The 14,890-nt window shown below is 35.7% G+C and overlaps 1 protein-coding gene across 5 annotated transcripts in view; it reads left to right on the top strand.

Annotated features, from left to right (window-relative positions):
* ppp2r5ca (protein phosphatase 2, regulatory subunit B', gamma a) overlaps positions 1-14,890 on the top strand; it is a 147,242-nt gene that overhangs the window by 23,301 nt on the left and 109,051 nt on the right. The window contains exon 1 of one of the 5 annotated variants that reach the window (XM_039740963.1): positions 14,598-14,786. The exons of 3 other annotated variants lie outside the window; for them this stretch is intronic. In XM_039740963.1, the coding sequence (XP_039596897.1) occupies positions 14,693-14,786 (94 nt within the window). In that variant the 5' untranslated portion in view covers positions 14,598-14,692. Of the gene's footprint in view, positions 1-14,597; positions 14,787-14,890 lie in introns of those variants that run through there. One more of the 5 variants, XM_039740961.1, reaches the window with a different exon arrangement.

The raw sequence follows: 14,890 nt of genomic DNA, 5'->3' as shown, positions 1-14,890 counted from the left end.
ATTAATGATTGCATTTAACACACATAACCATTTAAATTTTTCAGAGATTTTAAACTTGGTGCTTTAGAATGTATAAGAAAGTATAAAAAATGGAAACAACCTGTTTGATTGAAGAATTAGTTCTCTGATGCGGGGAGTAATGTCTCTAGAAGCAAATTTGAGGAAATATGAAGAAGCCCAAATACAACATTGTTTCCATTTAAGAGAAGGCAGGGAATAAAAAAAAAATATATATATATATATATATATATATATATATATATATATATATATATATATAAAAAAAAAAAAAAAAACCTTAATTATAATAAATTATCTTCTTAAACATGTACTTAATACCTAAAATATTACCATTTACAGTATGTACCAGTGGTAGAGCACTTCCAATTCACTGAGTAAAAGTAAGCACAATATGGAAAGTCTGTTTTTTTTGTTTAAGTACGGGCTTGCAAGATATAGTTGACAATGAGCAGACCACAATTCAGAACCCAATAAGAGAACTACAAAATATGACTGGAAAATATCAATGTATGTATATATATATATTGCCAATCTATGTAGCTATGTATAAGCATAGACTAAAATACACTATAAATAACACATGCGTGCTTTGAGCATTTTTTTAGTACTTGCTACAGATCTTTTACAGAATTAAATGAACCTCTTTCCTGCTAGGAGGACTGTTTTTAAATCCCTTTACATTAGTGTACAAAGAGTTGCTTCATTAGTAAGAAAATTTTATTGCATCATAATGTATTCCAGAAAGAGCTCAGTTTTCTGTGACATGTTGGATGCATTCTCTTCTGTTACCTGTTAGTTAACCTGGCATCACTGCATTTTGAGTTAACCTGGCATCACTGCATTTTTGGGTCTGTGTCTTGCATGGTACTTTGATTGTGTTGTTCTGCAGTATATCCTTTAATGCTTGACTATGCATTCTAAGATCCTGTTATGAGATGTATGGTGTGAGACATACTATGGTTAGCTGATTAAAGTTCAGGAATTAGTGTATAAACTGTTAATATATTTTCCAGAGCATTTCATTGATGCACATCAAAACAAACTGAGAACACTGCTCTTAATTTTATTTCATTTGAATGTTCTGTTTTTTGCTCTCACTTCTTTTGAAATGCGGAAAACCATGTGGAAAAGAGATCTTATTGTTTAGCACTTATGTTTGTTTGCTAATTGTCAGCATTTGGAGTACAATTAATGATTGCTGTTTTTAACTTAAACATACATCTTATTTGTTTGTTGATCACTGCTTCATAGTAAATCTCTTGCTTTTTTTGTTTCTGTAGTAAAGACAGTGAAATATGTCCTTTGTGTTAGTGTCCTATTTTAATATACAGGTGTCCATTAACAGTGAGCAGACATGGGTACAAGTAATAGTAAATACTAAAGATAAGCTGCTATTTCACTGTGGTGCTATGTCAATGCCTAATTGTTGTTTTCACATTTATTACTAATATGAGCTGTTGGACTGAAAACTTATACAGTAGACACTATTCTAGTGAAAATGTGTTCTGTGAAATTGTGCATGTAATAAATATTGAAAATTGAAATGCAAATTTCCCAAACCATTCAAGCAATCTAGGGCTTTACCAAATTGTTGCAGTTCTGGTTCAGCATGATCAGTATGTTGAGACTAAAATTATACACTAGGGGGCACTATGAAATTACATAATTAGAGAAAAAGTTTTTCATACTTTTTTAAATTACAGGTTTCTTCAGTTCTCATTTTAGATTACTTTTACACTCAAGGTGTGAGCAATTTATATTCCAATCACAAAATAAGATTAGCTATACATTAGCTTTCCAAACCAACTCAGAACAAGTTTCTGTGTGTAATACTTTTCAGTCAACTACTGTATTAATTAATCAAATGGTAAAGAGATTATTTCTGTTATCAGAGAGCACGAAATATACTTTTGCTGAATCCCTTCCCATTATTACCTGGATTGCTGCTCTGTCTAATGGCAGTTTATTTCAGCTAACACAAGAAAAATAAGATTTCTCACTTTACAGGGGGTGCAAAGATAGTTCATTGTTCACATTCAAGTTATATGCTGCAATGATTTACTTCCAGACAGTCTAAATCATTCTGCTTACTGCTTGCAGTTAAAATGAGGAAACATGGTCATATAAATCTAATGTCCTCCACATTTTAGTATAGTTAAATTTAGGGACAGTTTTTCACATCTTCCTGGGATCGCCCACATTTGTGAAAGGAGTTAGTATTTCTTACTCTGCAGATCATATGTTACATGTGGCAGTCATAACGTCTTATTGTTAGAATGGTAAATCAGACTATATTATCAAGTAGAGAGTTTAGTTACAGCAACCCCCATTTGAGAAATTTTAAATAATGTGACTGCACTAGCTTGAAAAATCACCAGGTGGAGCAGTGAAAGCTTGAAATAGCATGAGGAGCACTTTAACTACTACAAGAAAAGACCTGTGTTTGAATCACATGATTTAATCAATTTGGTAATCACTGTTTAGGTACTTTATGTGTAGACTAGCAAAATACCCGCGCTTCGCAGCGGAGAAGTAGTGTGTTAAAGAAGCAATGATAAAGAAAAGGAAACATTTTGAAAATAACGTAACATGATTGTCAATGTAATTGTTTTGTCACTGTTGTAAGTGATGATTGTTGCTGTCATATATATATATATATATATATATATATATATATCTACATATATACACATACATATACATACACACACATATACACACAAATACATATATATATATACATACACACATATATAAACATATATATACATATACATACATATATACAAACACACAGCTATTTCATATCAGTGCAATACGCTGCTTGTTAAAATGGATAACTCCCGCTCTTACGTGCAAGTCTGCGTGGATATTATGAACTATCGTATTTGTTCAAGTTCTATTTAAATTTTAAATAGAAGGAATTTTTATTTAGTCGACAGAAATATCTTTGGTAGGAATGGTAAAAACAGACAGGAATATTATTCCTGAATAAATCAACTCAAACCTTAAACAACTTATAATATTTTGCTCTCCATAAAAATATATCCTGTCTAAATTATACAAGTTAGAAATAAAGTAAACATTAAAAGAACAAACATTCAAATTTCTTTACTCTTATGTAATTTTATATAAAAAATAAACTTAGATTTTAAATATCCCAAAAGATTTTGCTCTCCATAAAAATATATCCTGTCAAAATTATACAAATTCAAATATGAACATGCTGCATAACAAAACCTGGAAATATAAATAAAATGTGTTCCTTTCAGCAATAACAAATCAAATCATTCAGTTGTCTTTGCTCATATGTCATTTTAGAGCTGGACGCCTGGCATCTTTTTTTGGCAACAAATTCGTTTATGTTTGGTGTGAGGTTCTGTGTTGTGGAGATTCTCAGGATGGATTGCAGGTGCTCATCAGTGAGGCGACTCCTGTGTGCTGTTTTGTTAGTCTTTATCACTGAGAAGAGCTTCTCACACAGATATGTGCTACCAAACATGCACAAGGTTCGAGCCGCATGTAGACGGACTTTTTGTTCTTCAAAGTCACCAAAGCGCCGTGCAAACCAGTGCGCTCAGTTTATCAGCAAAGTGCGATTTGGGAACACCGAGTGACGACTTGGTTTAACATTACTTGGCAACAGGGAAAGATGGGCAAATTGGACTGGTGCATTTGTGTCTCCCATAAAAGCAGCTTCACTTGAAATCACTTTGTGATTGTGCATGGGTAAAAACGTCCGCTGAAGTGTCAGATTCTTATTTAATTCTTCTGCTTTCTGTATCTTCTGCATTGCATTCAGGTTACCCTGATGTTTTGTCTCATAGTGCCGTCTTAGATTAAATTCTGTAATTACAGCCACATTAGCTCCACAAATGAGACACACGGGTTCAGTAAACATATACTCAGCCTCCCATCGGTTTTTAAAGGCTCTATTTTCAGAATGAACTTTTCTCTCCAGCATCGTGTGAGCTAGCTTCGCAATAACTTGCAGCATCATAAGCTAGACTTGATTAGCGGTAAGTGTTGGCAAGGCAGCTGAAGCGCTGCATTATGGGATCTGTAGTTTATTGTGTTACCAGCGCTTCATATACCTGGGCCATTAATAACAATAATACAGTATATAAAATGATCTCGCGGGCCGGATGTGGCCCGTGGCCCTTGAGTTTGACAAATATGGACTAAATAGAACTTGAAAAGATATATTTTTGAAATGTGATCGCGCAATTCAGATAGAGTTGACGCGCACTACAGCCTGCATCCTCCCTCGCTCTTACTTTTTACCGTTCATCTAATGAATACACTGAGTATGGCTTTACCAAAACAATCATTGATGGCGAATAAAGTATCCATTATTCGAGTATGTAGATCGGGATATATATATACATATATATATATATACCCGCGTATCACAGCGGAGAAGTAGTGTGTTAAAAAAGCTAGAAAAGAAAAGGGAACATTTTAAAAATAACGTAACATGACTGTCAATATACAGTATTTGTTTTCTGAGTGTTACTGAGTGTTGCTGTCATCAAGGATTTGATTATCATTATTTCTTTCAATCAGGCTCGTATTTGTAGGATGTGTTGTGTTCAGTTACATTCCGTGTTTGTCAATGTTGTAAAGATGACAGGTTTCTTTCATCGATTCGTTTCTTACTGCATCAATAAACAGCTCGTCTTCTTCTTTATCTGAGACCTGACACACTGTGCATGCACTGTTTTTTTTTTTTTTCACTGTCTTCCTTTAGCGGGACATTGACTTTTTCCACCGTGTGCTTTGTTTCCGCAGTAGCTGGATTTATGAATATGCTTATCAGACCTTCATATTTTTTGCTGCCTTTTCAATTGTGTAATTCGGTTTTTGTTCAGCACTCTTTGGAACTGTTGCTTTTATCTGTGCACTGCGTCAGTTCACGTGAGCCTCGGTGTACATGCATCGAAGGTTCCCAGCTGTGCTGGTGCCATCTCATGCTATGTCCGTGGCTGTATTTAATGTTACCTTAGTCCTGGCACTTAAAACTTTCTCTCACAGTTTCGCTGAGTTTGTGTCAAACACCACCCTGACCATCTCATCTTCCTCTCCATAAACACAGTCCTTCACCCGTGAATATTTAGTGGGAGTTTGCTATTGGATTGCCGCTGACGGACGGCCTTATATGGGCAGGCACTAAATTACAAACGCCAGCGGCAGCATGTCTATGAACTTAATTTAAAGTGTAGGTTTACATCGTGCTTTGTTTCCGAAGTAGCAGAACTCATGAACATGGTTGTATATGTCACTCGCTCGCTTCTTATTGTTTCGCTGCCTTCTCAATTATATAATGCATGTTTTCTTCAGCGCTTTTTGGAGGTCTTCCTGGTTTTCTATGTACTGCGTGATTACGTGGGAGGCGTGATGATGTCACACGAAACTCCGCCCCCACGGCGTTCAAGCTCATCTCCATTACAGTAAATGGAGAAAAACAGCTTCCAGTTATGACCATTACGCGTTGAATTTCGATATAAAACCTGCCCAACTTTTGTAAGGAAGCTGTAAGGAATGAACCTGCCAAATTTCAGCCTTCTACCCACACGGGAAGTTGGAGAATTAGTGATGAGTCAGTGAGTGAGTGAGTGAGGGCTTTGCCTTTTATTAGTATAGATAACTGTTGTTATCCTGCTGTATGTAAACATGATATGCATTTTTCACGCTTTCATTCACAAAAAGCAAATTTAAAGTAATATAAGAAAGTAGTAATAGTAATATATTTACTAGTGCCCTTTAATAAATTCAAGGTCACATTTCGAAGGAAGACCATAAAACCCATAACTGTAGATGGTAGTAAGAGGAGAGGTTGGGAGCATGTGCTGATAACCCATTGCCGCACCCACCACATGATGAACCAACTGGATTGGGACCCAAGTGTAACAGGTGATACATTGTGAGATTTTTTTTTTTTATGGTGGCTGGAGTGCTGATCCTGCCACCATCCCCCAAGTTTTTTCTGTCAGTTGGAGTGAATTGCTTTCGGGTTGGATGCAGATTAACATCATACCCAGGATGAAGCAATTGCAGGATAACGGCCTTGCTTAAGGGCCCAGTGGATTTGAGTCATGTTTGGGGTTTTTCGGGATTCAAACCAGCAACCTTCGGATTGCCAGCACATATCCCTAGCCTCAGAGCCACTCGGTGAAAACACAAAACCAAATCACACCCTGTTCATAAATATTTAATGCTTTAACCTAGTGACTAACAATAGGGTGTGTAATGGTTTTAACATGTTATGATATTCTATTTAACTCTTCTGCTTCCTAAAATATTACAGTATACTGTTTAGTCCTATTCAAACACATACTGTAGAGTGTGTTTTTTTTTTCTTTTTATTAGCTTTGTTTTTCTTCTAGTGTTTTAAAGAGTAATAAGCTAATAAGTACACCCAGGTGGTTGAAAGGCTTATGAAAACGTTGCCATTTGTTTTCTTTTATACATAGCTGCAAATTGGTTGCACCACATATATTATGGAAATTTAAAAAGACATTGGTTAAAATTGTTGCTTTTACAATGCCCTCCATAATGTATGGGACAAAAATACATTTTCTTTGATTTACCCCTCTGTTCCACAGTTTACAATTTCACACCTTTCAGACATGATTAAAGTGCACACCGGATACTTTAAGGGTATGTGCATACATTTTGGTCATACCATGTAGAAATGATAACACTATAATTTTCGGGACACAGCAATGGCTGTCATATTTAGTACTTTGTTGCATATCCCTTGCATGCAATTACTGCTTAATGCCTGGGATTTATTGACATCACCAGGTTCCCAAGTATTTTCTCTGGTGATGCTCTGCTAAGCCTGTAATGAGGCCATCTTCAGCTCCTACTTGTTTCTGGGGTTGTCCCCTTAAGTTCTCTCTATGGCTTTTGGCTTTAATTAGATTTAAATTGGGTGACTGGATTGGCCATCCAAGTGTGAATTACCATCCATACAGTTTGTAGGCATTTACGGGAACCTGACCATCTAAGATCTTTCTATAGTCTCAGAATTCATTGTACACCTGCCATCAGCGGTTCCAACTTCAATGAAGATAAGTGTGCCAGTAGCTGTGGAAGCCATACATGCCCAAGACATGACACCACCATTACTATGTTTAACTGATGAGGTGGTAAGCATTGAATCTTTGGCAGTTCCTTACCATCTCCACACTTTTGTCTTACCATCACTTTCATACAGGTTAATCTTTGTCATGTCTGTCAACAAGGCCTTTTTCCAGAATTGTGCATGCTTATTTAACTTTTTGCAAAAGTAATCTGGCTATCCTGTTTTTGTAGCTGTGTGGCCTCTTTCTGTCAATGAAATCTTCTGTGCATAGTATTCTCTGACACATAATATTCTTCAGGAGGCAGATGTTTTCTGATCTGTCAGACAGGTATGGGGTTTTTTTCTTTACCATAGTGAGAACTCTTCAGTCATCAACAGTGGAGGTCTTCCTTGGCCTACCAGTCCCTTTGTGATTACTGAGCTCACCAGTGTGTTCTTTCTTCTTAATAATATTCCAGACAGTTGATTTAAGTAATCGCAAGGTTTTGCCAGTGTCTAATGGTTTTATTCTTGTTTTTCAGCAGCATTTGCAGTGATCACAAAGGTGTGGTAAAAACACAATTGTGAAAGTTTGGTTAAAATTTATGTAAAATAATAAAATTGTTAGTTAACATTCCATTGATCCTCTTTTTTGATGCCTTGTTGTATACAAGTAATTGATAATTGTTCAGCATGTTTATGTCATTAATTGACTTAATGCTAGATGAAGATTTTGTTGAATTATTGAATTCACTATGCCATGTTCTATCCTGTTAATTTACTAATTATTAGAAGCAGAAATGAAAAGACCCTTAATGATGACTGTGATGTGTTATTGCTAACACTCTTAAGTAAATGGGTCCTTCCTTGAACACTCAAAACAGTCTTTAAGAGAACACATTCAGTCTCTCCTCTCCTTGAGCTCCTTAACACATACATTCAAACTTGAACAATCCAAAAGCACTTAATCCAATAGACTGAGGGTGTGAGTCTACCCTGGCTGTATTGGACACAAGGGAGGATTTTTATCCTCATGGTGCCAAATTTAGCATAGACCCCACTACAACATACACAAGCATGGCTTTTTATTATTCTGAACAAATTTAAACCATATTAAAACAGTACTCATAAATTTATAGAGATGGAAAGAATTTAAATATTTGGCAATTACAACAAGATATGTCCAGTTATGAAAAATGGTTGTTTCAAGTGAAATAAATGATTCACAAAATAAACAAGGGCATTAAAAGCAAGAGTTCCCCCTAAAATCACTGTTTCAAAACGAATTGGAATGATGTTTAAGGTTCTGTTGTATCTACCAATAATGGGCTAGCTTGTATTCTATAATTTTGATTACTTTTAATGTAAAGATTGTACTTGTCATTTTAAATGAGACACCTAGCACAAGACTGGAAAATGCTAGACAGCCTTGCCAGTTTGTGGCTTTTGAAACTTACTGGGGCTAGGCCTTAACCTTTTTAATAGTTCCAGGGGAATAAGAGATGTGCCTTAGAATCTCAGGGAAAATATTATTTATATTCATAGTGATTTGGAGATTATTGTAACATACATTGTTTGACTGGGAACAAATGTCATAGTTTAAACAAAATACTTTAAAAGATACACTGTTTTACTGTCAGTTAATACTGTTAAAGAACCTTAATGTCACAGTTGTTTTTTTTTAAGTTTCTTCTATTTAATCTTTTGTTTACTTGTGTTTTTTTTTTAATATATGTTGGCATGTTTATGATATTTGTGGTTTGGCAGACCGTGAAATGCTTAGCTTTTATAATGTAGCCTATGAGTTGTAAACATGTTAGACTTTGATAAAGTATAATATCTTCAGTATCCCAATCTGAATTGGAACTTTTTACAGGTATAAAAAGAAGTAATATACAATGTGTACCATAACCTTATGAAAAAATCTAAATTCAAAGACACAAAAATAAATATATAAACCAGTGCAGCAAATGTCTTATGTTAAAAATCTGTACACATAATTAAAAAGGTGTGTCCACCTCTGATATTTTGTCCCAAGACTAGAATTCTGTGGTTTATTGAGCAAACAGAACATGGGGTGTACTTCTTTTGTTGTGTGTTAGGCATTGTCATGTTATTTGTTGGGAGCCACACCACCTGCACTTCTGAACAGGTAATACACATGAAGCTATGCATGTTTGGGCCTGGCCAATACTTGAATGGGAGACCAACTTGGAAAATCTTGGGTTGCTGCTGAAAAAGGTGTTGACGCTTACAATGTGAAGGGGACACTGTGCTGTTAAAAATAAATAAATAAAAATAAACAAAAATACAAAGTTCTATGCTTCAGATAAGACTTCCTGACACTCTGTGGTCATAAACTCCTTCAAAAAGAGTAGGGTGTTTCCAAATGTCCTGGCTAAATTGCTTGTCACAGCCTTGTCCATTCTGTCACCCTAATCATCCCCCTGACATTAATTAGCTAACAATCTCTCTCACCTCTTCACCATTTAATTCCTCATGTGTTATGAGTGTCAACCACACCATGTAAAACTGTCTACTCCCCATAGAATAACAAACACAGTAGGGTGTAGCACCTAGCTTTTGTGACAACAGTTTGAGGCAACTGTCCACGCTACAGTGTTTTCATTTAAAAATTTGTCACCATTTTCAACTTTTGCCCACAATAGCCCAGCGTTTTTATCCCCCGAAAATGAAGACCTTTTAAAAATGCTCTCCAGAGCCGGATTCATTTGTAAACATTCAATTAGCTTTGGAATGTGGACGGGCACTCCGATACTTTTAAATGTGCTTTGTTTGGTTTTTGCTTATTTCGTGGCCTTCCCCTGTTTGGTTCCTGCTCATTACAATGTCTCATTCACTGATTAGTCACCCTTTGCAGAAGAGATAATAATATTAATATAGTGGGCATAAAATCGTTGCTTTCAGTGGCACTTGTGCTGCTTGCCTGAATGTATCTAAATCATGTTTTATACAGTTTGAATGCTGCTTACAGGATTTTTCTATATGCTGTGAATGTGCTGTTGGAGTCCTGTGCTTGCTGATAACCTTGAAAGTGCATAAACCACAAGGAAATCTGATTTCTACAGAACTCTGAATTTTTCACTACATGGTCCTTTCAAGGATTTTCCACTTGGTGCACGCATACCAAGTGTAGGTGAACGTCTACTCCGTTTGCATTTTTGGGCGTTTTAGTACGGTCATGGATACTTTTGTAAAATAATGTAAAAAAACACCAGTGTGGACGAAGATCATTACCACCCATTCAGTGGTAATAGTAATATCGGAGGGGTGTACCCCCTTTGGAGAATCGCTTTTGATCAACATAGTGAGTAGGGGTCCCACTTGAAGAATTGGCACAAACCGTCATAGCATGTCAATTGCTTACTCTATCCATGGAGACCCACTGCAACACACTTTGCAAACCTTACGCAATCCATTACCATAAAATAAAACAGTTACTTGTGACCCTACACAACCCAAAGGTGGTAGCCCATGATCCATAGTTTTAAGAAACTCATTCATAAAATAATTTAGCTTAGTAAAAAGTGGAGCAAGCATTAGCATGTGCAGGTTTCCAACTGACCTGGCAGCCCTTTGCACGCGTTAAATAAAAAGAAATGGTGCAATCATTTCCGGGCAATGTCCCATTGTGGCTAGTTTGACTGGGTTACTAGTGTATTTACTCCTGGTTTTTAGTCTGGTGAAATACTATTTGGTAGTGCTAAGATCACCGGAAATGCATGTTGATGTCAGGTGTAATTAGGACTGCAGGTTGCATTTAAATTAGACTTCGTCTTTTAGTCATGCCCAGAGGGGAACCAAAAGCTTAAAACAAAAAGTGAACATTGTTTTTATATTATTTACTGTTTTAAAAAATAGATATTTCCTTATTCTCTTATTAAGAAAAAAAATATTTGTTAATCAAATATTCACAAATTGTGCTGGGATCAAACTCCTGCCTCAAAAGTATAAGCCATCCCATCTTAATTTACCATCACACTATGTTGTTTGTATGCCTTAAGTTATAAACACAGATTATAATAGTATTTTTAGTAACAGTGCTGTATAAACATACACACTTTTTATTTACCTATAGTTATTCACTTCTTTGGCTTAAAGTAATTTGTCTTTTAATATAATAAAAATGCAAATAATTATAATTTATTACTTGCTATTTTATAGATTTATTTATTGATAGAGAGTGCGCATGTGCATCCTGTCTAAAGTCGTTTTGTTCCTTTGTGCATATTACTCATCAGTATTTGGTACTGGCTCCAAACCATCCTAAAATAGATTAGGAGTTTCTGTAAACGGATGTGTAATAACTTATAAAGCAGGCTTAGAAAACCAATGTCTAATTTCTTTTCACAAGGCAAGGAATTGCAAAACAAATGAGTGGGTGGGCTAAAGTAAAAAATAATTGTACTATACTAAAACTACAGTCATAAATCTGAATAGATACTTCTAAATTCAATGTAATGCTCCTGCGGTGTAGTACTATATGCATTAATATATATGGACCCTCAGGTTGTGAATGACTTCCGTTATGATATTTTCAAGAAAAAATGTTAAACTTATTACTAAAATAACAGTGAAGCAATATTACTGTACTTTAAATCACAAAACACAAAACAATTTCAATAAACCATGAATATGTATGGTATGTTGACCTTCTGGTTAGACATTGTATAGTTTTTGATAATGATGCTGTTGGAAAGGGCATAATTATGGCATTAAAAGGCACCATTAACTACTGACTGATCCCTCAGCAGTGTTAAGGGGTTGTTAAGGGGTTGCTCAGTATGTCACTTACCCCTCTCAACAGTTGTCCTCCCTGAAATTACATGACTGGGACACATACTTGGATGCTGGGAACAGGCAGCAGGTTCTACCTATCATCAGATAAATGAAAAGCTGCTTACTTCTGATAGAACTTACTGTGTAGCTGTTTGTGCTGCTGGTTGCGTTCGGTAAAATGAGCTCTACTGAGGGATGGCTGATGATTTCCCCCCTTTCTGTAATGAATACCTCCCTTTACCATGCATGTTGTTGGTTACATTTGGAAACATGTGCACACATGAGAACTGGGATTTGAAATAAATTTCAAAATGACCTAATAGGGGAAAAACATGGTGCATACGATCTAGAATAGTTTCTTTTGTTTTTCTTCTTAACCAGTAAATTTGCTGTATTTTTCATTTTATATGCACCTTTCTTTCCCCTTTTTTTTTTCTAATGTCAATCAAATGAAAACTCAGAGTATGCAGTTTTATGAAAAACATCCTCATTTAAATTCACTTTTTTATGATGCAGATTTTTTTTTAATTACTCTTATACATAACTAAAAATAAATGTTCATAAAGATTTTTTTTATTATTTAAATCACTTTGTACTGTAAAATATTTAAAATTATTTGTTGAACCTTACACTTAGTACAGGGTGTGACCCCCCCAAACCCGCCAATTTTATTTCAGGTATTATCATGTTACTTTTTTCTTGCTTTCTGTGGCTTGGTATTTTTGTTGTAGACTTTCTCAGTTTCTCTTATAGGATCAGTGGCTCCTTAATATAAACTAAAATTAATAAAATTAGGTTGTGCCAACACAAAAAAAAAACAAGCTTTAGACAGACAAGCAGACTGAAGATTTTAAGATCTTTTTAAGATTTATAACGTTAAGGTTAGGCTTGGTATTTCTGCGTTTCCGTGGTGAGTGCTTCCAGAATAGGCATGGGTTGTGCTTTAGCACATTTTTATGGCAGCCCACTTCTTCCAACTAAGCCCTAAGGAGACAAAAAGGTAATGAAAAATATAACCACTTGCTTCCCGAACTAATACAGCCATACAGTTGCTTGAGAAAAGGAATACTAGAACTCATTCTGGTATTCCCTCGTGTCTCCACTCTATACCCTTATGTTATAAAGGGCAGGGTCTCTAAAGCTTCCCATCTTTTTGTCATACTAGAAGGACAGCATGGCCCCATAAGTTTCTTTTGGGAAAAAGGTGTCTACTAGCAGCCAGGAGGTTTTCCACTCACCTCATTGTCTCTTTGACTAGATGGGCCAGAATCCCTACTCATTGCTGGATCCAGTGCCACCTAGTGTTTGGAGGAGTTTTTTATTATTCTGCTTAAGCTGTCTCTGTCAGTCATCCTTGTAAGTGCCCCCCTTCCTAATGCCCTTCTGGGACACACATACACATAACAGGTTGTTCTATCCCCAGGCAACCCCTCTTCTTAATATTGTCTTCCTGTTTGACTGTCATACCTGGAGATTCTCTCTGGGTCTTAATTTTCCCCTTTATGATTCCATTGGTGTCAAGCTCCTGGGAATCTCTTGCTAACAAACAACCAACTGTTCACACATGTGAAAAAAAATCCTCAGAAAATTAGTGATGGGTCTATAAAAAGTTATGTTGATTTTTGCTGTGACATACTTTGAATGTTTTGAAAGTATCTATGACCTTTTTATGGGGGTAGTGGGTTCTGCAGTTGTTCAGTAAACACTTTTCCTGTGAGTACATGTGGAATGATCATTTATGACATGCTTTCTTGACATATTCAATTTGAGACTAACTTGAGTCAGTTTATGGCATCATGAATTTTAAAATATTTTTCATTATGCTGTTGTGTTCTTTTAGCCAATCTTGTAAATTCCTTTAATTACTAATCATGATACATATTTGTACATTACCGGGGATAGTATTTTTACACATTTTTGAATGCAGTGTTTTTCACCTGCTTGTATTAACAGGTACTATTTGTATGCTTTGCTGTTTATTACATCATATGTGCATGTTATATGTATTTAAAAGTTTAAGATTATACACGCATAATGACTTTGAGTTTCCTATTTTTTGGTCCATGCATAATTGAAATTTTAGAAAAAATACTGTACATTGTCATCTGTATAACTATTGGTGTTGAGTAGTTGATTTTTCTGGGATTTTCTGCAAACGGGCTTCAATTAATAAAATTGTACTTATTCATACTTGTGTGTTTTTGTTTTAATTAAATGTCAAAATTTGCTTTAAACAAACTTGTGATGTGTGTACAATTGGTATTGAATTTCTAATGCAGTTAACAGCTGCAACTGCTCTGTTTTTGTTAAATATCCTTTTTTTTAACAATATACAAGAGTTATTTCAGTTTAGATAAAACTTTTGTGCAGCTACTCAAACAAATAGTGTTAACCTTCTCAGAATGAAAGAATTTTGTTTGCTGACGGCCAGGGTTAATAGGATAAGTGTTGCATGTTATTTTTTTGCTTGCAGTAAAAAGCTTTGAATTATTAGATCTCTGCTTCCCAGGGAGGGAGCCAGTAGTTAAAAGTCACAGTTGAATGGAGGGAAAATGTTAATCTGATTAAATGCACTGCCTTTCTGTGCAGTGACAGCCAATCACCTCAAGTATTCCATTTGCAGTTTGTTAATGTCGTTTCATGTAATTGCATTCTTCCAATCAGCTTCCAGTTTTCCGGTGACATCACATGCTAGTCAGTTCCCTCCAGCGGCAGGGAGCTTCATTTTCTGTCTGCTTCTGTGCTAAAATGGAGGCTGGTTCCTTGCCTTAAGGAGTAGATTGGCTTCTTAATAAAGCATAGATGTTGACATGTAATAAGGCTGGCGGCAGGATGGTAATGGATGCAGCTAATACCAATGGGCCTTTCCAGCCTTTGGGCCTAATGCACTTCAGAGGTGAGTGGATCTCTTTATGTTTGAGAGGCATGCAAGCATGTTGTTTTCTTTTTGTGCGTGTGTGTCTGTGTGTGTGTGTGTATGTGTGTGTGTTTTACCATGTA

Source organism: Polypterus senegalus, chromosome 18, assembly GCF_016835505.1.
Source record: "Polypterus senegalus isolate Bchr_013 chromosome 18, ASM1683550v1, whole genome shotgun sequence".
NCBI classification, from domain to species: Eukaryota; Metazoa; Chordata; class Cladistia; order Polypteriformes; family Polypteridae; genus Polypterus; species Polypterus senegalus.
The sequence above is the reverse complement of the archived record's forward strand: the minus strand, read 5'-3'. Positions and strand labels throughout refer to the sequence as shown.